Source organism: Mustela nivalis (genome assembly GCF_964662115.1).
Source record: "Mustela nivalis genome assembly, chromosome: 4".
NCBI lineage: Eukaryota > Metazoa > Chordata > Mammalia > Carnivora > Mustelidae > Mustela > Mustela nivalis.
This window is the reverse complement of record NC_139023.1, coordinates 161,975,024-162,001,356: the sequence shown is the minus strand read 5'-3', so window position 1 is coordinate 162,001,356 and position 26,333 is coordinate 161,975,024. Positions and strand designations below refer to the sequence as shown.

At 52.2% G+C, this 26,333-nt stretch overlaps 1 protein-coding gene across 2 annotated transcripts in view; it reads right to left on the bottom strand.

Annotated features, from left to right (window-relative positions):
* GFRA2 (GDNF family receptor alpha 2) overlaps positions 1–26,333 on the bottom strand; it is an 85,996-nt gene that overhangs the window by 38,789 nt on the left and 20,874 nt on the right. For both annotated transcript variants that reach the window (XM_082729313.1, XM_082729314.1), the window contains exon 4: positions 13,252–13,606. In XM_082729313.1, the coding sequence (XP_082585439.1) occupies positions 13,252–13,606 (355 nt within the window). The remainder of the gene's footprint in view (positions 1–13,251; positions 13,607–26,333) is intronic.

The following is a 26,333-nucleotide window of genomic DNA, read 5'->3' as shown; positions in this document are numbered from 1 at the left end:
ATCAGCCAGCTTATGTTTCAATGGTGTCCATACCGATTCCTAAAATTTTCCACATTGGGCATCATCGTTCCTTGTCTTTGGATAGCTGCTGAAGAGGCCTCCACATATTCCGTTCTAAAATTCATGGGCTCTATTACAGTCCTCTCCCTGCATACTGCCTCTCAGAAGCTAGAGGAAACACTCTAGCTTAGGGACCTCCTCCAGCCAAGCGAACCCAAACCCACAAAGAGAAGCTAGCCACAAGCACGCATACCCACTGTAGAGACCCTATTCCATTCCAGTCCCCTGCCCTCCCCTCCACCTTGAGAAAGTCCTGAATTGGGCACCTGAGAGCTCTCCGGGGGTCTTGCTGTCTGGTACACCCCTCCCCTCCAAGGGCCTAGAATGTGTTGTCCCCTACCATCCCACAGGCTTGGATCCCGAAGAGGTTCTCCCACAAGAAGAGGGAACGCACACGTGTATGAAGAATGAGTGGAGCATGTCATCCCCAGGGACACAAAGCCATAGGGAAAACCAGACCTTCATCAAAATCCAGGAAACCTATACATACAGAGATGTTGACAAAGGTTGAATGTTAACAGTATATTTAGAGAAAAAAATAGTTTACAAAACAGCATGCACCGCATGACATCATTTTTTAAAAAATATGTGTATGCATATTTAAAAAGTCTGGAAGTGTATTTTCTCCAAAATGTTTGCCATGGCTTATTTCAGGGTGTTAAAGTTGAAGATGATCTCTACTCTCTTTACTATGCCTATCTTGCCTGAACGATGTGTTATAGTGAACACATATCACTTTTATAATCAGCAAAAATGGTAAAGTGAATTCCATTTTTAAAATCAGGGGAAAAAAGAAAGAAAGGCAAGGGGAGGGTCCCTGCTGGGTCACACAACCCATTCTCTTCACTAGGCCCCAAGAGCCAAGAGCTGTGTCACACATGCTCAGAAGGAACCTACCAAGCCCATCCAACCTGACACTCATCTGAGGCCTGGTGAGGGGGCTCAAGCCTCTGCGTGGCACCTCTGAAGATGGGGAACTCACTACCTAAAAAAGCAACCCATCCCAGTTTCCAGCAAGGTCTCACACAGTCCAGTAACAACAAAGGGTAGAACTAGGCCTGCAGCAATATTAGGATTTAGCATGACTCCTAATCCAGGACCCTTCTCAACCGATTCTGTTTCTTCAACTACTAAGCAACAAGTTTGGAAACTCCTGAGTCTGCTGGAATTAGGACCAACAGTAGGAGCCTGGGAGGGGATAGGGGAGACCCTCTCTGCTCTGTGTCTCCCCAGGGCATCTCAAAGCTCCTGCCTCACGCAGGTGTGTGTGCACATACACACACACACATGCACACGCACACTCACTCTCCACTCTCCACCTGCGGCACCTTCCACTGCCCCAGCAGGGCATTTCTCCCTGCCCGAAAAAGCCATGCCCGGTCCTGCTTCTCCCTCCCGCCCCCAACCCAAGAAGCCTCTGCCCCCGAGGGCACCCTGCCCTCCCTTCCACCCCAGCCGCAGGACCCTGACTCCACACCACCTTTTCTGTGGCTCTTCAAGCCGCAGGGCTCCCCTCCTCTGAACGCCTACAGCAAGCAACTTAATCCTTACAACACTTAATTAAGTGGGGCCTCCTCTTTTTGTATTTAAGGTTTTCACACATGTGAGCCTTGTCTCCCCAAATGAGCTTATATGCTCTTTGAAGGAACTAATGTTTACCTTGTGCCTATGTACCAGGCCCCAAGCCCACTGCTCTTCCTGCCTTACTTCCCTTAATCCCATAATCTCGATCCCCAGGCCCGGCCTCCCGCATACACAAACTCTTCACTGGATTTCCACCTGCTTCCAACAACAGGTTTGAAACCCAGACGCCCTCCCTCTCTGCCTAGACCTCTTCCTCTTCCTCTCGTCTCTCAGGTGGTGCCTTCACCAATCAGCAGACATCCGAACCAGAGACCATGGCATCAATCTGGACCCTCCCTCCCTCTGGTCCCAGTCCTCTAAGTCTCCTGCAAGTGACCTCTGAAGGTCTGCAAAGCCCGTCTCTGACCCGGCTCCTCCCCACTAGCCCTTGGCCCCGGCCTGACCTCAGGGGACATCACCATGTGGTCCCAGCACGACTGTCTCCAGCCTCACTCTCCTCAGACTGCAATGTACACAGTAGCCCAAGAAATCTTTCCGAATCCCCCAGGACCATGTCATTCTCTTGCTTAAAAGACTTCACGATTTCCCACTTTCTTCTGGAGGAAATCAAACTGGTTCTCCCGGGCTTCCACAGGGGCCCCACTTAATAACACATACATTCTCTCTGCGAGGACCAGAGGCCTGCCTCCCCACGCAGGCCTATCCTTCCCTCATCCTCAGCTCAGCTATCTCCCCAAAGCTGTCTTCTGTAAGAGCCCCCCAGCAGCCTCGGTGGGAAGGCCTGGCCCTCAAAGCCAGTACCAGGGCTGGCGTACTGTTCACCTGAGCATCCCGGGCACCCAGCACCCACGGGAGCCCCGCTGACTGGTTACCAAGCCTCAGCCTGGTGTCATCACGCTACTGCCCTTATCTTGACGAGGAGCACAGAGGCTCTGTGATGTTGAAGAAACCACCCAGGTTCACACGACTGCAGAGGTGGGGGTCTGAAGCCGGGGCTGTGGCTTCAGCTGCTTCATTCTGCCCTTTGGAGAATACATCTGGGAAGTCTTTGCTCGAGCCAGTCACAGCGCTCAGACAGCCCCCACCGCCACAGGCCAAACACTGGAGAAGGGGCACACTCAGAAAGACCCCCGCCAGACTAAAGCCAGGCACCATGGGCAAGGCGGGCTGTGCAGAGCTACCCCCAAATTCCCTACTACTGCGTAATGAAGAGTGAGTATCTTAATCTTCCGTCATACCCAACTTGGTGTCCTGCTTCTACTCTAGGTGCATACACCAACACTTATCAGTTTCCTCACCTCCAAGATGCTGGGAGAGCAGGGCCACTGGCACAAGGGCTGCGAGTCTTCCGTAAGAGCCCCCAAGGGGTCCTCAGGGGGACAGCCAGCTCCCAGATACCAGGAAGAAGGGGGAAAGGGCTGCCTCCCCGCTGGGGATACCCCCCCAAGAGGACAAAGCACAAATCCTGGCTGACCATGGAAAGTCCTGTCCAACCCCCTGAGCACCATGGAGAGGACTGCCCAGGCAGGTGGCCCCAGGGGCTCCTCTCAAACACTCCTCAGTGTTCTAGTGTATGCCTCCTGGCTGAAGAAGCTGAAAAAGCAAGGCCCCTCGGGCAGCCCCAGGCTGTCTTCTCTGGGATGACAGATCATGTCCATTGATCAGAAAAGTATGGGGCTTGGGGCGCCTGGGTGGCTCAGTGGATTAAGCTGCTGCCTTCGGCTCAGGTCATGATCTCAGTGTCCTGGGATCGAGCCCCGCATCGGGCTCTTTGCTCAGAGGGAGCCTGCTTCTCTCTCTCTCTCTCTCTGTCTCTCTGCCTGACTCTCCACCGACTTGTGATCTCTCTCTCTGTCAAATAAATAAATAAAATCTTTAAAAAAAAAAAAAAGAAAGAAAGAAAGAAAAAGAAAAGTATGGGGCTTAACGAAAGATCTCTTCTGACATTTTAAGGACCCTTTCAGTCATGGTTAGAAAACCTGAGTCAATGGCAGCCATATCATGGCACCTCAGAGCCCAGGGAGGACACGGAAGGTGGGGCTGTTCAGGGTTCTAATCACAGCGCAGTGCATGGGTCAGCATCAGAGACCACCAGGCAAATGGGGCCCACACCACGGGCTCTCCCCAGGGCTGAGAAGCCTCAGAATCACAGACTCCCCCTGGCCAAGGGTGTGGCCCCGGGCTGTGCAGAGTGTCATGGCAAAGCACCTGGGAGTGCCCATGGGGGAAATGACCCCCACCCCACACTTCTCAAAGTCAAGCCAGTGGGTAGGTGCCCCTTGGCCGCTGAACAGACAGATGAGCAAGTTCTCCACGCTGCACATATTTCCTCTCCTTGAGGAGCTATCCCAGGAAGCTCTGACCAGCCAACTGATGAATGTTTCCTTAGCTCTGATCAAGTTTCCATAAACTCCTTTTCCCCCAAACTGCTAGAAGTCACTAGTGCCTTCCATTTCCCCAAATCCAATAAGGAGCTGTGTTTCTGTCCTCAGCTTTCTGGACCTTTCATGTGGCACAGACATCTATTCGCTATTTCTCAAAAGTCTCCTTCTGACCCCTGGGGCACCATAGTACCACCACCAACCCCTTACCAGGCACTTACAGGTACCAGGCACATTCTCAGTGCCTCTGTCCAGGCCAGCCTCTCCCTAGGAGACCCTGCCCATTGTGCTGGCCTTGAATACCAGAAATATGCTAATGACCCCCAGAATTTATAACCCCTGTCAAGCTCCAGATAGGAATGTCTCAAAGGCATCTCAAAATTAACATGCCCAAAATGGAATCCCTGATTTATCTCCCTGCCCAAGCCTTTGCCATCTCAGAAAATGGCATGATCACACAGCAAGCTGCTCAAGCCAGAAGGCAGCAGGTTATCCTTGAATTCCCTCATCTCCTCACTCTCACATCAAGGTATATCATTTCCATCTCCAAAATACCTCTCATTTGCCCACTTACCTCCCCACTCACGGCCACTTCCTGGCCCAAGAAGCCATCACCTCTGGTCTGGCGACACTAGGATAACTTCTTCCCAGGCTCTCTGAGGCCACTCTTGCCTCCTCCCTCAGCTCAAGTAATCTTTCCATATCATGATTTTAATAATGTCACTAGTGGGCTTCAAAGCTTCCTTCTAATTGTGCTCAGAAAATATCCAAACTCCTTGTTATAAAACAAATATGTCATGGGGATGTCATGTACAACACAAGGAACAGAGCCAATAATATCGTAATAACTTTGGTGACAGAGGGTGACTACACTTATCATGGCGAATGCTGCGTAACGTATAGAATTGTCAAATCACTGTCACGTTCCTGAAACCAATACAACATTGTATGTCAACTATACTTCAATCTACAACAAAATCCAAACTCCTTGCCGTAGCCTGCGAGGCCCTGCTTGACCCAGCCCTGCCTCTCTGCTCCCGCCTCCCCCCGCTCCTCTCTCTCAGGTCCCCTCTGCTCCAGCCCCTCCAGCCTCCTGTCATTCCGCCAGCAATGCCAAGCCCCTCCCTCCTCCAGGCTTCTGCACAGGCTATTCTCTCTGTGTGAAATGTTCTCTCCCATCTGTCTTACCTCTGGCTGCTTCGTGCTTCAGGTCTTGGCTTAAATGTCATCTCCCCAGATAAACTTTTCCTGACCCCTGTCCAAGTAGCTCCCCACTTCCTTCCCCATTATCCTCTATTTCTACATCCTGCTCATTTTGCAAACTTTTCCTCCTACCTCCGCCATCAGACTATATACTCCGGTGGGGGCAGGGACCATCTCTACTACGTTCTTCAGTAAGGACCTCATGTCTAGCACAGGGCCGGGCCCCTAATAAATATTTGTTAAATAAACAAGTCAACACCATAGTAATATAAGAATGTAAGAAACCAGAGACCTCACTGGGAAGATAAAGTATTAAAGGAAAGTCATGTGATCGCTGCCCCATGAAGGATACAGACAAGTTCGAGATAGCATCAGTAGAAGATATAGCTAGGAGATGAGGACCAAGCAGGGCTGTGAATGAAGGATAAAGTCTTCATGCCTTAGACTGAATGTTCATGTCCCTCCAAACTGATGTGTTAAAATCTGGATCCCCACTGTGATGGCATTTGGAGCGGATTCTGTCATGAGGGTAGAATCCCATGATGGAATGTGTGCCTTTATATAAAAAGGAGGAAAACCAGATCTCTCTCTGAGTACACATTCCAAGGGAAGCCACATGAGGACATGACCCCAAAGAGGGCCCTCTCCAAGAACCTATCCATGGCGGTACCTTGATCTCAGACCGCTAGCCTTCAGAACTATGAGAAGGATATGTCTGCTGTTTCCGCCCCCAGGCTGTGGTATTCTGTTCCGGCAGGAGCAGACTGAGACACTAATGAGCAAAGCAGGAGAGCGCCTGCGTCAATGAGTGCAAGCGGAAATAACCAAGGAGCCAGTAAACGGAGCAGGACAGGGGCAGCCAAAGTGTGCAATGGTCCTATGCCAGCAAACACACACACAAAACTGGAGTTTGATCCCTCTGGTGTGACCAAACCTGGGCTCCTCAAGAGGGAGCCTCATCTCAGCAGGGGGTGGGTGCGTCTCCACATCTCTGCGGGGTGGGAGCTTTATGGAGCCCAGATGCCTGGACAGCAAACCTGAAGGGGAAAGGGGAAAGGGAAAGGCACTCGGGGCCCAGCCATGCGAATACCCCTGGCGTGGGCAGAGCCAGAAGATGTAGACTAGACACGCAAGTGGCAGCTTCTCGCCCTGTTTATTTTCCCAGAGCCTTCAGCACAATCATGTTCAACATTCCAGCTGGGTCTCGAGGCCCACAGGAAATTCCAAAAGGAGTCATTTGGGCATCCTTAGCCCACAGCCCAAGGGCAAGCAGGACCCCTACTGAGGTCAGCCGCCAGGGCCAGGACGGGGTCCCTGGTGGGAAGATGGGTTTTGGGGTTGCCCGCAAGGATGAAGATCCTAATGCTGCCCAGGTAAAGAGTCTTCCTCCACTGGCAAGGAAGATGGTGACCTCTCTACCCCACGGCACTCCTGGGCACAGCTTTGTTCTGGGAAGACAGGAATTTTCAGTGCTGAGCTCTCCTCAAGACCAGGCAGTTCCCTAAGCCAGGATCAGATGGGTGTGGCTCCTCTCCACAAAGGTTGCTCTCAGTGTAACCAAAGTGACCCAGGGAATATCTGGTAGGCAGCAGAGCAGAACTGGGATGGCAAGAGAACTGGCCGGAACTCGTAAGTGCCTGAGGGCAAAGAAGTCCGTCTACTTCACTAACTCTCTAATCCCTGTACAAGACCTGGCCCACAGTGGGGAAACCAACAAATAGCTGTAAATGAACAAAGGAATGTCCCTACAACCCCCATTCCTCTGCTCTGAGTGACCCACTGGGCCCAGGCCTGCTGGCCGGAATCCATCAGGGCGGCCATTTTGTCCCACCCGGGCCTGTGGCCAGCATCTTGGATCAGTCACTCCAATCCTCCAGGGAGCCCATCCAAGCTGGCCATCCAGAGAAGGCAGAGGTTTGTAAGCTTTGAGAGGTCAAGAAACCCTTTGTGGATCTCATGAAGGTCACACATTTCTCTCTGGAACATACGCACAAAATTTTATATATGATTTCAAGATAGTCAAGACCTTCTCCTCTGAGAGAAGGGAAGGCTTGGAAGCCCCAGAGCCCACACGCCCCCTACAAATAATCATTTGCTGCTATTTAGAGATAACCCACGAAAAACATCAGCCAACGGATTATTCTATAAAGAGTCCAGAGGACGCTGAAGAACCACTCCAGGGAGCCAAGAATCAAATGCAGACGTGTCCATATACACCGCCTACAGGCACCAGACATGCCTAAGCTAAGTAAGCGGGCGGGCTTGCTGGAAGGACTCCTCCCCACTCCCTGTGGACAGCCTTGGTGGAGAGGACCCCAAGCCCTCTGCCTTCAGCAGTCCTCCTGGACAAGGACAGTGGCCACTGAATGAAGAGACCCAGGCAGCCAGGGTAGCCCAGGGCTGGAGTCTATTTATACACATCCTCAGTCCCTGGAGGTGAAATTACAGCCTGGGATATGGCACAGCGCCAGCACCGAGTTATTTATGTCCTCTCCGTAGACCAAGAGGAACAGGGCATTTCAGAGAGCCTCTTCCAAACAAGGCCTGAAAGGGACACCGTTTACAGGACAACAGACTCATCCTCCCCATAGCTTCCCAGCCACACATACCCCGCCCCCATGCGCTCACACACACACAATCCAGGCCATCCTTACAGTGAAGGTAAGCAGAGAGTAGCAATCAGAAGATTGTGTTTAAAGAAAAAAAAAAAAAAAAGTAGGTCATGGCCCTTAGCGGGGCTGGGGTGAGAGAGAGAATTGAGCCAAATTCCATGGATTCATTCCAAGAGATTCTCTGGGCTTTTCAGACTCCATATCAGAACACTATAAAAGGTCTCCTGGTCTGACGTTTACAGCTCTAGAAGCTCACAGGATAGGAACCAGACAAAGGCTAGAGACAGGGTATGCAACTTCTGAGTAGGAAGCTTCCACATTGATCCTGGTCCAAAGAACCAAGGGAGGGGATGCCTGGGTGGCTCAGTGGGTTAAAGCCTCTGCCTTCGGCTCAGGTCATGATCCCGGGGTCCTGGGATTGAGCCCCACATCGGGCTCTCTGCTCCGCAGGGAGCCTGCTTCCTCCTCTCTCTCTCCCTGCCTCTCTGCCTACTTGTGATCTCTTGTCTGTCAAATAAATAAGTAAAATTTAAAAATAAATAAATAAATAAGCTCCAAGGGATGACTCTGAAATGCCTCCCATTACCCCTAGGCCTACAAGGAGGTGTTCTTGTTTAACCAAAGGCTTCTTTAAACCCCTACACCTTGTGGTTACCAACATTTCATAAGATGGCACAGTGAAGTCTGTTAAATATCACCCTGGGGAGAGACAAGGCCTGCCTCTGGGTGACCCAGAGCAAACCAACAGGCCTGCTTTAACATAGTGCCAGGTGAGGTGGGCTCTGGCAGAGCAGCCCCCCAGGTACGCTGGGCCAATATTCACCCAGGGAGAAGCATAGCTGGGCCTGCTTTCCGTTTTCCTTGGCAATATAGTGAAGGGGGCTAGCCAGGCTTGGGTGCACAGCCCTGGAGCCCAGGGCAGGTTCTGAGAGATGCCTCCAGGCAAGAGTCCCATTCCCAAAGAGTCAGCTCAAAGAAGCTTCCCCATGACCCCCATCAAAGCCAGCTTTGTCCATTAAAGTATCCAGGAAAGGAAGGCTTGGGGTCTCCACTTCCTGACCCAAACACCCCAGCACTGGGCTCTCCCATTTCACGGTTAAGATTGCCACCTGTTGTGTCCACCCTGGAGGACAGAAACCTAAAAGGATCCAGTGTCAGGAAGGGAAAGGAGGGTGCTCCTCCCTGGGTATAGAGGAAAATGAAGCCTGGGCTGCCTCTTTTCTACAAGCCCCCTTCAAGCCACCCATCCCCTCCTAGGCTCCTCCGTGGACGTGGAGAAAGCGTCCATAGGTCAGTAAGTCAGGCTTGCAAGCGCATGGAAAAACAATCCCTGCAGGCCTGCCCTGGAGTCCTTCAAATCTGCCCTCCCAGATCCTCTGCCCCAAGGAGGTGTCTCTGCCATGTCCTCCTGTGCCGAGAGCTCATCTCTCCAGATACAAAACCTCGAGAACAGCAGATGCGGTGGGAGAAGGCTGCCCCAGCAGACTGACTCACAGACCTGGAGGGGTCCCTGGAGCCAGGTGAGCATCCCTCGGTGATCAGTAAAGACAAGGACGGCATAAGGAGTGAAACGGCCCATCCAGGACCACCCAGGAGACCAAGGGCAGGTCTTACAGCTCGAGGGTGTCCACGACGACCACTTCTGTCCACCACCATCACTCTGTCTCACCCGAGGGCACCATTCCCACCCTGCCTCAAGCCTTGACACTGAGCAGTAAAGCTGCCCAGAGGACAACTGCCCAGGCCGGAACAATGTTCCAGGCCCCGTCCTTCCACTCGCAGGACCACACTTTACAACCATCCATGGCTGGGGGCTGGGCAGGGAGAGGTGGAAGTATGACCTGGTTCTAGACCAGGAGCTCACCCTGTCACACCCTGGAGCTCCTAGAACTTTTATCCTTGACCCAGTTCAAACATGCAGAGACTGCACTATCCGTGGGTCCCACGGTGCCTGCTGTCTCAGTTTAGGTCCTGAAGCTCAGTCTCCCCCACCCGGCTCAGTGCCTCTCAGACACCATCAGGCCTTAGTTCCAGGGACGCTTCATTCCTGACCCTCCTGAAGCTTAAACCTGTTGAAACAGCCCCTGGTTCTATGATGTGAGGCTTACTCCCCAAATCCTTGTTCCTGGCTTCCCCCGCCCCTAGAAAAACAAATGAAGAGCCCCTCTAGCTCTTCAAATGACCCAGAGGTTCTGTGCGCCTGAAATCACCCTGCTCTAAAGTCTCCCCTCTCACACAAGGCCGCAGACCCCCCGGGAGCCACACATGTCGTCCTTCCATAACAGAGGACTCGTGAAGGGGGTCCAGGGCTCCTCTGTTACCGCCCCTCCTGGAGACAGCTGAGGGGGGCTTGCCCGCCGGCCACAGTTTCCCCAGCCCACAAGCAGGCACAGGCTCCTGAGGGCCCTTGCCTGTAGCTCCCGGGCTCAGACTCAGCGATGCTCCAGCTCCCTCCCAGGCCCAGCTCCTGGCACATCTGTCCCTGCACATACACTGTGTGAGACGGCCTGGCAGGCCATGTTAGCACCTAGAAGGAGGGAATCCATCTCCTTCTGAGAACCTCGATGCTCCCTTCCATCATGTTTTGGGACTCATAGGACCCATCAGGTCCCGCTCTATCCCAGCCACCACTGGGCTCAGAGCCCCAGCTCAGCAACTGCTAGACCTGCGGCATTCACTCCTGACTTCCTTGGTAGGGCCCTCACTTCCTTCTTCTAACCATGCTCCTGTTGTATGCACAGTTTCTTTTCTTTTCTTTTTTAAGATCGATTTATTTACTTTAAGATTTTATTTATTTATTTGACAGACAGAGATCACCAGTAGGCAGAGAGACAGGCAGAGAGAGAGAGAGGAAGGGAAGCAGGCTCCCTGCTGAGCAGACAGCCCAATGCAGGGCTCAATCCCAGGACCCTGGGATCATGACCTGAGCTGAAGGCAGAGGCTGTAACCCACTGAGCCACTGAGGCGCCCCTGATTTATTAATTTTAGAGAGGGAGGCAGAGAGCGTGTGTGTGAGCAGGAGGAGGGAGAGAGGGAAAGGGAGAAAGAATCCCCAGGCCAACTCCTGCTGAGCACAGAGTCCGATGTGGGCTTGATCCCAGGACCCTGAGATGTGACCTGAGCTGAAATCACTAGATAGCAGCCAAACCAATTGAGTCACCCAAGTGCCCTGCATAGTTTGTTTTAAATGGCCTCAATCAGTGTCTGTAGGTGATAAGGCCTATTTTTTTAAGAAAGCAAGAGAGAAAGGCCCCTCCTCCATAGCTCTCCAGAGCCCTGCAGCTGGCTCTGAGGATCAGGACCAGAGCCTTGGAACTCAGCATCTTGTTGTCCAAAGCCAACCAGCATTCCCCCTTCATCCAACATGGCCCCAGCACTCCCCTGGTACAAAGAGGCCTCCCTTCCCTCTGCAGCCTCCGCCTCAGTAAAATCCGCTTGTGCCTCCTGCCAGGCCCAGACCAACCACAACTGGCTTCAACCCTCCACTCACACACTCACTCACTCACACGGATTCACACACTCCCTCACACATACACGCCACACACATACACTTTCCTACACTCTCACACTCTCACATACAGACACACTCCCTCTCATGTCCGCTCACAGCTATACATGCACATACACACCATGAGGCATCACATCTTAGTTACTCCCTCCCTCAGGAACCCCCTTCTCTTCTGCAATCTGGGCCACTCTCTCCTGGCTGTCCTTCCACATGTAAGCCTCCCTGTCACAAGCCCCCCATCCTCTGTCCCTCCCTGAAGAACCTGCATGTCCAGCAGAGCTCTGACTCACTATCCACACCAATGGCTTCTCCTATCTTCAGGCCTCTCCAGCCTAGACTCCCTCTTGGGCTCCACCAACCCACCCTGCACCATTCCACCCACTGCTGGAGCTCTATCCACCAATGAGGTGTCCAACAGTTCCCAAACCCACTTCTCCACTCTAGCCGCTTTACTGGGCATGCCCCCAAACATAGCCAAGAGGATGGCAATAGACCTCCAGGCACCACAAATGCTACGCATCCAACCCCGCTCCCCACACACACACTGAATGTCTCCTTCATCCCACAGTTACTTGACTAGGAAACATGGCGGTCATCATTCATTTATCCATTCCAGTGATGTTTGTGGAGTGCTCATCATGTGCCAGGCTCTCTGTGTAGGATGAGGTGTGGCATAAACAAAACAGAAATGACTTGTGCCTCCAGGAAACGAACATTCACCCAATCAACCAGTCCTGTCAAGTCTACTCACCAATCATATCTGAAATGGTACACTTCTCTCTGCTCCTACATCTGCTGGCAAACCAGCATCCAGTACATCATAAGCAAACTTCCGTCTCTCCAGCAGCCCCACTTGTGGCCTCCCCATCCCACCACCCTCACTGCAAGCACCCACCATCTGCAGCGCCCCATAAGGCCAGGCTCTCTCCTACAGCCTCTGCACACGTTTTTCCAGCTGACAACACTCCAGGGCTTCCTCCTTCTCATTTTTCAAGTTTCAGCTCAAGACCCCCTTCCCTGGTCCCCTAGGCTGAGGCAGATGCCCCTCCTGATGCTGCCTCATCGGAGAGCCCACAGCCCTCACACCCTTGCACTGGGAAGGCTGCCCTGTCCGTCCTCCCTTCCAGACTGGCTGTTTCTCTCAGAGCACAATGTTCGCCTCTGCAGGCACTGAGAACGGAGTGCTGGGTGCAACAGGGGCTAGATAAACACTTAACAGCAAGCAGAGAAGACAGAAGAACTGTGCAGAAGCACATTTCCACTCACCATCACAACAACTGAAAAAAACCTTCCCAATCATTAGGCTACACTTACTAAGCATTTCCTCTAAGCCAGGCTCTGTGCTAGGCTTGGGGCACACATCCCATCATCTAATCTTCATGAGGACCCTGTGATATGGGCATTGTTAGTCCTGCTTGCAGGTGAAGGAGAGCCAACTGGACAAATGTTTACAACTTGCTCCCAGTCACACAGCGAGGGAGCAGAAAGTCAAACCCGGGCAGTCAGACTCAGACCCGCACTCCAGGGCCCCACCAGCCTGGCTCAGCCAGCCGGGCAGAGAGAGCTACCTCTGTGATGTAGAAGCGCCCCTTCCTGATGGCCACACCACGTCCCGGGGGCCATGAGGTGGGGACTTCCTTCAGAGGTGGGACTGAAATCACTGAGAGTCCCTTCTTAGTCCAGGCTCTAGGGGTCTCTGATTTGACATTCTACCCTCCTTGGCTTGTTCACCTTGGTTTCGCTCGGTCCTAAGCACGCGCTGAGCACAGAGCTGGCAGACAAACCACAAGCCCGTGCACCAATGAATGAATGAATGAATGAGTGGCCGGCAGTTCGGTCTGCGCGTGTCCGCGTCCCCGGGGTCCCGCAAGCGCGGAGTCCCGACCCGCAGCGGCGTGCTTACCGGCACAGGTGGTCGGTCCGGCAGACGCTGCGGAGATCCAGGCAGTTGGGCTTCTCCTTGTCCTCGTACGAGCAGCTGGGCAGGATGGTCTGGCGGCGGCGCTCGGCGCACGCCTGGTCCTGGCAGGAGCAGAAGAGCATGCGGTAGGTGTACTCGCTGGGCACACGGTCGAAGAACTGGCGCAGGGCCTTGTGGCACTTGCGGCGGTTGCAGCGCTCGGTGGGCGAGATCTCGCGGTTGCAGATGGAGATGTAGGAGGAGCGCAGCTTCTTGCAGTTGTCGTTCAGGTTGCAGGCCTTGGCGGCGTCCAGGCAGTGGTTGCTCTTGGCGCTGACCACGGGGTCTGCTCCTGTCCCTGGAGGGGGAGGAGAGAGCAGGTCACAGGCTGGCCAGGGGACGGAGGCCCACAGCCACCTGCTCCCGGGGGACACCTCCCAGCGGTCATGATGCCCTTCGCCTCAGTCTCCTCATCTGTGAAGTGGGGACACCTAACAGGCAGCTAGATTTAAATTAATGACTAAAGGGGTCCACCACAGGCTTAGGACAGCCCCTGGTACAGAGCAATTGTACCTGTGGGGAGCTCTGATGAGGAGGACTGTTCATTCTGTCTTGTTTAAAACTTACAACCAGGAGCACCTGGAGGGTTCAGTGGGTTAAAGCCTCTGCCTTCGGCTCAGGTCACGATCCCTAGGTCCTGGGATCAAGCCCCGCATCGAGCTCCCTGCTCAGCAGAGAGCCTGCTTCTTCCTCTCCTTTTGCCTGCTTCTCCCCCTACTTGTGCTCTCTCTCTCTCTGTCAAATAAATAAATAAAATCTTTAAAAAAAAAAAAAAAGTATCACAACCAAAATGGCAAGCAACTAGGGGTTTGCAGTCCTGTTCACAAACGCAGGTAACAGAAAATAAAGTGACTGGCTCTAGTCCGTACAACCGAATGGCAGCTGAGGCAGGACGAGCCCCCAGGCCCCCAGGCATCCAGCAGCTGCACATTTGAGCAGGCTTCTGATTGGGGTCCTGCTGGCGTTCAGGGAGGGACAGGTCCCATCACGGGATCTTCAGCAGCCACCACCACCACCATCAGGGCCACCACAGGACCACTGAAACTGTCCCTACACATTTCAAAAGGCGCCAGGGCAGGGGTGCTGCAGGGGCCAGTTGGTCCGGAGAACCATTACAAAGGATGGTGCCGGTGGGAGACCAGCAGGATGAGGGAGAGGCTAAAGGCCAGCTCGGACTCTAATAGGGCCGAGCGCATAGCCAGCCAAAGGGTAGGCATGCTGGATATGGCGACTTCGGCGTCGGTGCCGCGCCCTTGAGTTTCGGATCACTGCCCGTGGAGTGGAGCGTCTCGGACATGAAGCAGGATTCTCGGGAATTCCCAGGCTCCCTTTGTGGTGGCTACCCTATCCCACAGGTCTCAGCTCTTCTAAGGACCACCTGACCCTCCCCTGCCAGCCGACCCCCACCACAGAGGGCCTCTTGGCCATCCTAATGACAGACAGTGGAGGGAGGTGGGAATCCAGTCCTTGAGTGCCCACCTGAGATGTTCGGACAGAGCCAGACGGCAGATCACCTAACCCTACCTCTTGATTTCGCAGATGAGGAAACTGAGGTACTATGTAGGCAAGGGCTTGGCTCGGGTCATCCAGCACATGGGGAGTAAACCAGAGCAGGGACCCAGTTGTGCCAGCACTGTGTACACCATCAGCTCAGCTTTTAGGATGGATGAGCTGCACCTTTTTCATTCATTCTTCATCTACCCAGTAAAGTCTTGCCAATATTTAGTGAGCACCACCCCTGTCGTGGTGTTGGGAAGGATGCAGGGTGAGGGAGGCTGACAGCATGCTCCTCTCCACACAAAGCCCCCCGCCCCCCGCCCTGGCCAGCATAGGTGCCTGAGCATTCCAGCACAGTTCCTGGTGTTCAGGTCTCTGGGTCATTAAAGATCTACTAAATGCCCCTCTGCACGCCCTCTCTCTGCTAGGTGCTATGTCAGATACAGATGTGTAAAAGCTGGTCCCAATTCTCAAAGAGCTCACAACTCTAGCTAGGAAACCAAGAGACAGAATAGCATAGCATAGTGGTTAAGACTGGGTGCTCTAAACCTTAGGCATCGTCACTGGACAGCCCTACTGTGTGGCTTTGGACAAGTAACTGAATCTTCCTTTGCCTCAGTCTACCCATCTACAAAAGAGTGCCTCCCACATAGCATTGCTGTAAGCATGAATGAGCTAGCTCATTTTTTTCTCTTGCATGCATGGTAAATTTGCCCTGTCTATGAGATCATCCCCATCAGCTGTTACACCACCGGTCTTTAAGGGAAAAAAAGCCTCCTTGTGACCATACACCCACCGTTAAGGTAGCACCTTATTTTTCTGCTTCCTTGAAAGCAAAACCCCTCAAAGGAGTTGTCCATACCAACAGTCTCTTTCTCCCCTCCTGGTCTCACTTGGACCCACTGCAGCCTGGCATTGGCCTCCCGCTCTTGCCAGTGGTCAGGGATCCTGGGCCTTCCTCTTCCTCAGCCCATAAGGACACTGGACACAGCCAATGGCCCCCTCCAGCCCCCTTTCCTCACATCCTTCCCCTCTCTGCTGGTCTTCCTGTACTCACCTGAGCAGCCTTCGGCACTCTCCTCTAGGGTTCAGCCCCCTCTTCTCTCTGTGCACCCACTCATGGCTTGTCCCCACCCAGATCTCCCCCCAGTCCCCAGATTTGTATGTCCAACTACTTGCTTGCCCTCTCTACCTGAAAGGCTGACACCCGCATCTCAAACTTAGCCAAACCTACATGTTCCCCACGAGGCTGTTCCGCAGCCCCAGTCCTCCTCATCCCTCTGAAAACAACTCACCCTCCCAGTAGCTCAAGCCAAAAATCTTGGTACATCCATGACTCCTCTCACATTCACACACCACGTCAGAAAAACCAGGTAGTTTCACCTCCAAAATACATGCAGAATGCAAGCATTTCTCACCACTGCACCTGCTCCCAGCACTCTACATGCCATCCTCACCACATGCTGGCAAGAGCTTCGGTTCCTCATCTCCCTCTTCTGTCCTTATGCCCATCCCAACCCCTGCCTCAAAGCAATCTTCTCATCACATCTGGAGTGAACCTTCTAGAACCCAAGGCAGAGAGATAATGTTCCTGGGCTCCAACGCTTCTAGCGGCTTCCCCTCTCACTCAGAGTATGGTCTTCAAGGCTTTATACCTGTGCTGTCCAATATGGTAGCTGCTAGCCACACATGGCCATGGAACCTGAAATGTGGTTAACCCAAAATGAGAGGTCTACACCAGATTTTGAAAATATCCACAGGTTTTTAAGGTTTTAAAATAATGTAAAGCATTTCATTAATAATTTTTTAGATTAACTACATAGTAAAGCAATACTATTCTGGAAATATCTTAAACAAATATATTGTCAAAATTAATTTTACTTGCTTCTTTTTACTTTTTTAATGTGGCTACTAGAAAACCTAGAATTATATAGGTGACTTATATTTCTGTCAGCCTGCACTGTTCTGGATGACCTCACCTCCTACTCCTCCTGGTCACTTCCTCCATTCTAGCCACAAGGCAGAATGCTCTTCCTGGACTTGCTCTTCCTGGACTGTGCCCTGACCTCAGGGCCTTTGCACTTATTTCCTCCTCCTGGAAAGCTCTCCACCATCATCATTCCTCCTTTCTTTCAGGTGTCTGTTCAAATGCTACCTTATCTGTGAATCCTTCTGGACCACACTATACATAATAAGAAACCACTCCCCTTACCCCTGCTCTGGTCTCTTTTTCCCACAACTCATCACTGTCTACCACAGTACACGCTTCCTTAGTCATTTGTTTGTGTCAAATACAAACTCCATAAAAGCAGGAGCTTTACTGGTTTTACTCACTGCTGTATCCATATTTCCCAATGTCTGGTGCATGGTAGGTATTGAAGACAAATTTAACAAGCGAAAGAATAAATGTACCTAGAACAATATTTAATTCCTAACAAGTACTCAAAAGTTGTTGGCTAATGTTATTAAAGAAGCCAAACTGACGCAGAGTCAGCAATAGAGGTCAACATAAGACCACATGTAAGCAAGTATCCATGTGGCCCAGAAGGGTGCAGATGTGGAAGTTGGGGCGCGATAGACAAAGACGGGTCCTCACCCCAATACCCTGCCAACAACAGCACCACAAAGGCCGAAAGAGAAAAGTTCCCTCTCTTCTTCTCATAGAAACAAAAGGGGGATTAAAGCAGAAAGAGAATCGAGGGACGCCTGGGTGGCTCAGTTGGTTAAGCAGCTGCCTTCGGCTCAGGTCATGATCCCAGGGTCCTGGGATCGAGTCCCACATCGGGCTCCTTGCTCAGCAGGGAGCCTGCTTCTCCCTCTGCCTCTGCCTGCCCTTCTGTCTGCCTGTGCTCTCTCTCTCTCTGATAAATAAATAAAATCTTTTAAAAAAAAAAAAAAAAAGAAAGAGAATCGAGGTTGGTTTTCCCACTCACTGGATAAACAAATCTTTACTGAAGACCTACTGTGTGCCAAGGAGTTCCTCAGAGACCCAGCTGGAAACAAAGGGCCTGACCCGTGCACCGGGGAAGTCAGGGTGCTATGGGAGCAGAGAGGAAAGCATCATGCCCAGACCAGGGGTCACAGAAGCGGTGGTATCTGAACTGAACCTACAGCATGAGTCAGAGGAAGCAAAAAGGGTACAAAGCAGCTCCCGGTCTGAGTCAACAAGGAGCTGGGCAAAAGCTGGGAGGAGCTGACAGCAATTCAGGAAGCCTGGAGATGGAGACTGAAAGAGGGGCCCAGGAGAGCAGAAGAGGGGCTTGTCCACAGTGGGGTGCGGCCTCCCAAGCAGTCGCCCTGAGCTGAGGCCACACCATCCTGCCCGGGGCCAGGATCCAAGACGCCCGTCAGCACACGGGCTGTTCTGGGGGCACCCCGTCTACAAAGCCTTCTCTCCCCCCCGCCAACCGGGCTCTGCTTCCACGTTCCCTGCACCTGTCAGGATGCCGGCAGGCAGAAGGGAAGAGCCAGCAAAGCAGCCTGGGGCGGAGGTGGAGGGGAGCGAGGCCGTCTAGGGCCCCGGAGAGGAGCGGGGCGACTCGGCACATGGAGCAGCAGCTAATTCAGGCCTGCGGCTGCTTTTAGGTTCCCCAGGTGCTCTGCCCCTGCTCCTCTCAGCGTGTTCCTGAGCTAATGCCGGAGTAATTACAGCCTCAGTGCCTTCCATTTGGAGCTTGAATAGTGAAAGCTTGTGCTAGGGGGCGGGAAATGTAAACCCCTGGGCCAAAACTTGGTAAATTTCCTAGAAAAAACAATAAATGTGGCAACTGTAACAGCAATTGCTTAGTTGCAGGGAAGAGGCCCCTTCCGACCCTCCTGGAGCGGGTGCCCACCCTGGTAGAGAACGGCCCCTTCAGACCCTTCTGAAGAACGGAGAACGCCGTTCTTGGCGGAGAACGCCCCGGAGGCTGGCCTGGGCTCGGCTTTCCTTTCTAGCAAGGAGACACGTTCCTGGAGCAGGCAGGCCGACCAGACAGCCCCTTCCCACACGCCCTGCCTCTCTCTCCACCACTGAGCCACCTCTCCCCCGGCTCCAGAAGGCTTCGCTTCTGTTTTCTCTTCCCACCAGTGGGGGAAGAAGGAGGGAGTGCTGGATTGCAAACACCAGCCTCCCCCAGTGTGGGGCTCAGCCCCTTGATTGAAATGTCCAAAGGGTAGGAAAGAGGGGCCCCTGCTACCCCTCCCCTCAGACCCCCCCACAACCCTAGCAGAGACCACACAGGGCCTGCGAAGGCCTCAGGCGCTAGAAGGGGACATAGGTCTGGGCCAGCCTGCTCTCCACACTCACTCTGCTTACCCCACACACATCCAGGTCTCCCGGGCCTGCTGAGAGGAGCCCAGATGGGCCAAGGAGTCAAGGGAAACAGCTGCCCCAGGGAGAGCAAGGGGAAACCGAACCAGACCTGGCGCTTTCCAAAGCCTTGGTGAACACAGCCTCTAGGCTTCTGCCTCTGAGAGATACACCCTGGCTTCTTCCTGTCCTCCCTCCCTGTCCTTCCCTAAGGCCAGAGCCAAGGAAACTACCGTAGAGGGGCTCCCTCACCCCAGCCAAGCCTCACCTGCCTCCCCTCCTTCCTCCTGGGGAGCTGCCCTGAGCCGATGACCATCCGTCCCTAGAGCTTAAAACGAATATCCTTGAAATAAGTGTATGACCTTGTAAGGAGCCAAGTCTGCCTTGGTCCACCTCTGTCATTTCAGCCACGCTACCGGTACCACACGTACAAATATTTAATTAATTTCTCCTTTAAAGAATTCTCTTAATACATAAGTAAAATGTTTAAATTCTTTAATTGACTCACTTTTTAAATGTTTTAAAGATTTATTTATTTATTAGAGAGAGGGCAAGTGCACGTACAAGAGGGAGCAGGGAGGGGCAGAGGGAGAGGGAGAGAATCTCAGGCAGATTCCACACCAAGCACAGAGCCCCACCCCAGGCTTGATCTCACAACCCTGAGATCATGACCCGAGTGGAAACCAAGAGTCGGACACTTAACTGACTGAGTCACCCGGGCACCCCTTTACATTTTTTATTACCTACCTAGATTTATCCTAAATGATAAAATCTATGTTAGTTCTGGACTTTTCTAATATGTGTTAAAATGCACAGCTATTAAAATAAAAATGTGCCTTCCTCGCCCCTCTCCCATTCCAACAGCCTTGTGTGTGCAGTCGGAGGGAGGTCACTGACTGACAGCTGAAACTCTTCAACTTCCGTGCATTTGGGAGTCACCTGAAGTGCCCATTACATGCAAACACATGGGCCCCCACTTTCCCATCAAGAGCTCTGCGACGGTGCCTAAGACTCTGGATTTTGCAAGCTCCCTAGTGATTCTGAGGCTGCCTTCCAAACTTGCGGGACCACAGACTTGGAGCAGGGGCTGGGCTGGCAGCACCCTCATCAAACACGCAGACTCCCGATCCAACACACCGTTTACCAAATCCACCCTCAGCAGAAGGCAAAGCACTTTGCAGATTTCCCGCCCCCTAGCACTGACAGCCCTCTGACATCATCAGAGTATGCCCCCTGGGGGCTTCGCCCCCAACCCCACCAGGAGGCTCATCAAGGCTGACCTTCCAGGGGCCGACAGGCCTCTCCCTGTGGGAGCAGAAATCGTCAGAGCGAGTGTAGAAGGCGTTCTGTGATTCTTGCAAGCCATTAAGGCACCGGGTGCTTCTGTTCTGCTTCTGGCCTTCCAGGAAACTGCCAGCCTGTTGCTTACCCCTAATCTCATTTCTGACTGCAGTGTCCAGCCGCAAGCCCACCCCAGCTCCCTGGGCCTTACTCTGCAGCTCTGCCAGTAGAGCAGGAGTCCGAGGCCTGATCGTCTCTGCCTCTCCCAATGGGTCAATCCCCAGACAAAGCCCTGCCCTCTCTGGGTCTTAATGTCTCGCCTGGAAAAGGACAGTTTTTGAACTATATGGACTTCTACATTTTGTGATTCTCCTGCCTACCCTCACCCCCCATACACACACATACACACACACATACGATATGAGGGAGTGAGGAAGGGAGTGCAGGGAGTGAGGAAGCTCCTGCCCCACCTCATTTAGAAACAGGCTTAAAGGGGTTCACCCTGGCCCCAGGCAAACCCAGCACGTACACTCACGGAAACGTGCTCACGTGTCCTAGGGCTCACAAGTGCCCCTGCCTCCTCCATGCCCAGACCCCAGGCCCCTGTCGCCTGGCAGTCAGTCACACAGCTGTCAGTCAACAAATATTTTCAGGTATTGACCACATGCCCTAGAAACCTAGCTGTGAACTGGGAAGACAGAGTCGCTTCCCTCCAGAGGCTTTCAATCTAGTGAAAGACTGATAAATATATATATATATGAACAAATAAATAAGTGCCAATAAGTGCTGTGAAGAAAATAAACTAAGGGAATTCTGAAAAGAATAAATGGGGGATGGGAGGGCCTGTCCTAGGATGCAACATCCAAGCTGAGAAAGCATGGTGGGCAGGAAGAGTGAAACATGCAAAAAAAAATCCAGAGTAAGAGAATCCCAAGCAAAAGGAAAAGCAGGTGCAAAGGTCCTAAGACAGGCATGAGCTTGGTGTGTTCACAGGCCAAAGGGAGGGTAAAGTGGCTGAGGTTTACCTTAATGAAGAAAAGTAAGAGAGAGAAGGCACAGGTAGCGTGGGTACTGTAGTGACTACAAAGACATCACACACTGAGCCCACTGTGCCTATAACTTGGAGAAAAAACCAACAGGGCCAGTTGGACACTGAACAGGAAGAAAGAAATCCAGGAAAACTCTTGGGTGTTGGGCCTGAGCACCAGGTGGATGGTGGAATCACTTGGGAAACAGAAAAGACCTGGAGGGGAGAAGGAGGGCAGAACTAAACACATCATGATGTTTTCACCTGAAGTGTGAGATGCCTACTAGCTGTCCAAGTGGAGATGTTGAAACGTCAGGAGGACAAATGAGTCCGGAGAGTAGGACGCAGGTCTGAGCTAGAGGCATAAAACAGTATGACTGATGTGGAGGCCACTTGCTGCCATAGGACTAAATGAGTTTGCCTAGGTTGAGGGGACACTAAAGTAGAAGAAAGAGCTCAGGACGGAGCTTCGGACACCATCATTCAGTGGACGCTGGGAAGGAGAGCACCACGTGGTGGTGGGAAGTCAGGGGTCCTGGGAACCAAGCCAAGAGCTTCGAAGAGAAGGACAGCTATTCAACTGAATCCAAATAATTAGGGACATAAGGGTGAACAGAGAGGCAGTCGACAAGGAGATACAGACAAAATGCACTCTAAATGGGGCTGGATAGAAAACAGGACCCGTGGGGAGCTAGAGGGAGCGCACCTTCCCCACTGGGTTCCAGCCACCCACACCATCACCTCCACACCCCTCGGCCTCATGGGGCCATCCATGCCCAGCTGCCCCTCAAGATCCACTCACTCGCAACGTTGGCATACTGAGCACCCTTACATGCGGAGCACAGCTGGAGAAATGAACAAAAGCAACAAAGCCTCCTGCCCTCCTGGAGCTTACATGCCAGGGTAAATGAGATTATAATGAAGTAACTAACGGAAACTTACCCTTGGCCAGAGGCTTGCTCTGCAGGCTTAACCAGGGTCCCCCCCATCCCTGCTCGGGGCTGGCTGGTGATTATGAACAGGAGCTCTGGCCCAGCTGAGAGGCAGAAGACCTTGCTGGGCCACCCGCTAGCAGAGTGAGCATCACAGGTTACGCAACCTCTCTGAGCCTCGTTTATTTTCCTCATCTGCAAAATGAGGATGAAACCCCCAGCCTTCCAGTACACAGGACAGTGCTAAAGATCAGACAGGATAAGGTAGATAAAAAGTCCTCTCGCGGTTTCCAGGACACGGCACACACCCCATAAATGCTTGTTTACAAATGTGTTCCCCACCCGGAAAGATCTTCCCTCCTCCCATCTCTCCACGGTCACATAACCCTACAGAAGAGACTCACCCCATGCACCTCTTGCTCCAGCCCCACACACCACACCCCACAAGATAGAAGGGTGCCCAGTCTCCTCACTGAGGAGCAGGGGGCAGAGTGCTCTCAGGTCATCCAGAAGCCTAAGAGAGTGGGAACTCCAGGCTCTTCCTCACCACTGGGAGTGGAAGCCAGGAGCCCCATACCATCTGCATGAAGTAGTACCTCAGCTTCCCCCAAGAGATGACCTTGCCAGTCCCAGTGCCTCGCCTGCCAGCCATCTGGCCTCACTCAAAGCCCAGGGATCCAGTGGGACCGCCACCTTCGTCCCCGCCACTGTGGGTGCTGCCCTCCTCAAACCAGCGGCAGTCCCAGGCTCCCCTATATCCTCAACCTTTCCTGGGATCTCCCCCTCACCCCCAGCCCCACACAACACGCAGCCGCCCCAGCGGCCTCCAGGGTCGGCTGTGTTTTTGGAAGCAGGCCAACCCACCAAAAGTCCATTTGATGAATGGCAAATTCACTGAAAATCAATTCCAAAAATCGATTGCTCTTGAATATCATTTTATATTTTGTCAAATCTTAACCACTGTCAGAATTCTTTCCCATTCTTCAAAAGCCTTATTAGTCTTAATTTTGTGTTTTAAGCAATTAAAAATTAAAATTTCATTATTTCACATTGGAAGGGAATTTTTCAGCCACTTTCGAGGGCTCTGTGTCTTTTTAAATGTAGTTTGGATGGGTTTTTTTTTTCAACTCAAATTTTTACCATACTCACACCAATTCCTGCAGTGGTGTGTTAGCTTTAATTTTGTATTTATAACAATTAAAAACCGAAATTGAAGCATTTCATAGTGATGTGATTCACCTAAATCCTTCATCAGCATTTTTTATTTGTGGTGAATGGATGCAGGATTAGATGCACCAGCCACAAGCTAAAATTTTTTTACTAATTATGAAATACCCTTTTCTCACCATGAGAAGCCCTTCTTCACCAAGAAATTCCAAAAAGCCACCTACTGCTGCTGTTTTAACCTTCGTACCTCACATCCTCTCTTCGATCCTGCCCAAGCCAAGCTTCCAACCCATGGCCCCACTGAGACATTCTGGTCAAGGTCATTAGTGACCTCTATGTTCTCATATGTAAATGTCTCTAAACTTCTCTGACTTGACCTCTTGGCTACATTTGGCATAGCTGACCCCTTCCTCCCTCTTGAGACCTGCGCTTCTCTTGGCTTCCCCCCCACACCCCTGACTCCCCATCAGCCCTCATCTCAGCTTCTTCGCTGCTCTTCACCCCTGCATGGAGAGCCCAGCCTCGCTCGCTCTCTGTCCACACACTCTTGCTAGGTGACCTCATGGGTCCACAGCTTTAAATACCATCTATATGCTAACGACTCTCAACCTACATCTCAACCCTGATCTCCACTCAGAACTCCAGGCTTACATCCAAATGCCTACTTGGCATTTTCAGGCAGAGGTCTGACTAGAACCTCCACCCTACTGTGGCTGACAGAGGACTCCAGATTACTGTCCCCCAACCTCTCCTTCCCTGTTCCCTATCCTAATACGTGGGAGTACCATCGCGGTTCAAGCCTAAATCGCCAGTTGTCCTGAGATCTGTCCCACACCAGATCCCAGATCACGCACCCTCTCCAGCCCCTCCTATCTTATGAGTCCAGCCAGTGCAACAGCCCCAAACTGCTCGCCAGCTTCCTCCCCTGCCCGTGCCCCTCCACTGCCCCACGATCCGATATCCCTAGCGCAGGAGTAAGCTTTCCCGAGTAGAAATCATACTGTGCTACTCAAGTGATTAAAATCCTCCAACGTTTCTCACCACTCTTAAAATGAAACCCAGAGTCCTTAACTTGCCGGCCGCAGCCCAGGGAGCTGGCCCCTGCCTGCACCTGTGCCCACCTCCCAACCACCACCTCCCCCTCACTCACCAGGCCCCAGCCATATCGCCTTTCCAGGCCCCACCCTCCCGAAGGTCCTTGGGACCTTCTCCTAGATGTGCCCTCTGCCATTCCGAGATTCCATGGCTGGATCCTTCCTAGGAGTCCGATTTTTGGCCCTCCCCATTGGGAAGGGCCACCAGCCACCTCTGTCCCAGCCTCCTATTTAATCCTGAGTGGCATCTGTCACCATCTTTTTGTTGGTGGTGCTGTTCATTTGTTTGTTGGCTTGTCTTCTGTTTTTCTCTGTCTCAGACAAATAGAAATAAGCTCCATAAGAAGCAATGACTCCCTTGTCTTGTTCGCTGACATACCTCCAGCCCCTAGAACAGGGCACAGCACACACGGATGCTTCTGGAGTTTGAGGGATGAATTCACACACACCCCACATCTGCAAGATGGGACGGAAGCATCCAGAGTTCAATGATGTAACCTCCAGATTGTAGGAGGCCCCCAAACACACATATATAGGTTTATTCCATTAGTTATTTTTGTTGATCACGTGAAAATGGCCTTCCCATCTTCAAATGGGAAAATCTCCCATCCCTTCCCTCTGTATTCACCCTTGCACCAGTGTTCCCAGGGCTCCCCTAGGAGGCAGGAAAGAGGGCTAAAGGCAGTGATTGTTCCACTGAGGGAAGGGCCACATCACCCCTCTCCACTTTCCCTCTCAGGACACACACACACACCGTACATGTGCACACCCTCATGTATATATACCACTCCACACGCCACACATATACGGCCCCCACATTCATATCATACATGCCACATGTACATACCACCTCACACACACACACACACCAACTCATACACACACACTACTCCACACACAAACACATAACATGCTCACAACACACACCACCCCCACATATACATATACACCAAATCATATACACACACACTACCCCACACACACACCACCACCACCCCACACACACCAACTCATACATGCACACCACCCCCCACACACACCAACTCATACACATACACTACTCCACACACAAACACATAACATGCTTACAACCCACACACATACATATACCAACTGATACACACATACACCACCACTCCACACACACACATACACCAGCTCATACACATATAAACCACCCCCACACACACATACACCCCAACTCATACACACACACCACTCCACACACAAACATATAACATGCTTACAACACACACACACCACCCTCCCACACACATACACCAACTCATACACACACACATACACCAACTCATACGCACACATATTCCAACTCATACACACATACACCACCACTCCACACACATACACACCAACTCATACAGACTCATACCTCTCCACACACAAACATATAACATGCTTACAACATACATACACCACACACACACACACACCACCACTCCCACACACATACACACCAACTCATACACACACACACCACCACTCCACACACACACATACACCAGCTCATACACACACACCACCCCCCACAAACACATACACCAACCCATACACACACACATACATCAACTCATACACACACACACCACCCCCCTCACACACACAAACTCATACATACACACCATTCCATATGCAAACACATAACATGCTCACAGCACATACACACACACACGCACACGCACGCACGCACACACACCACCCTCCACACACTCTAACCT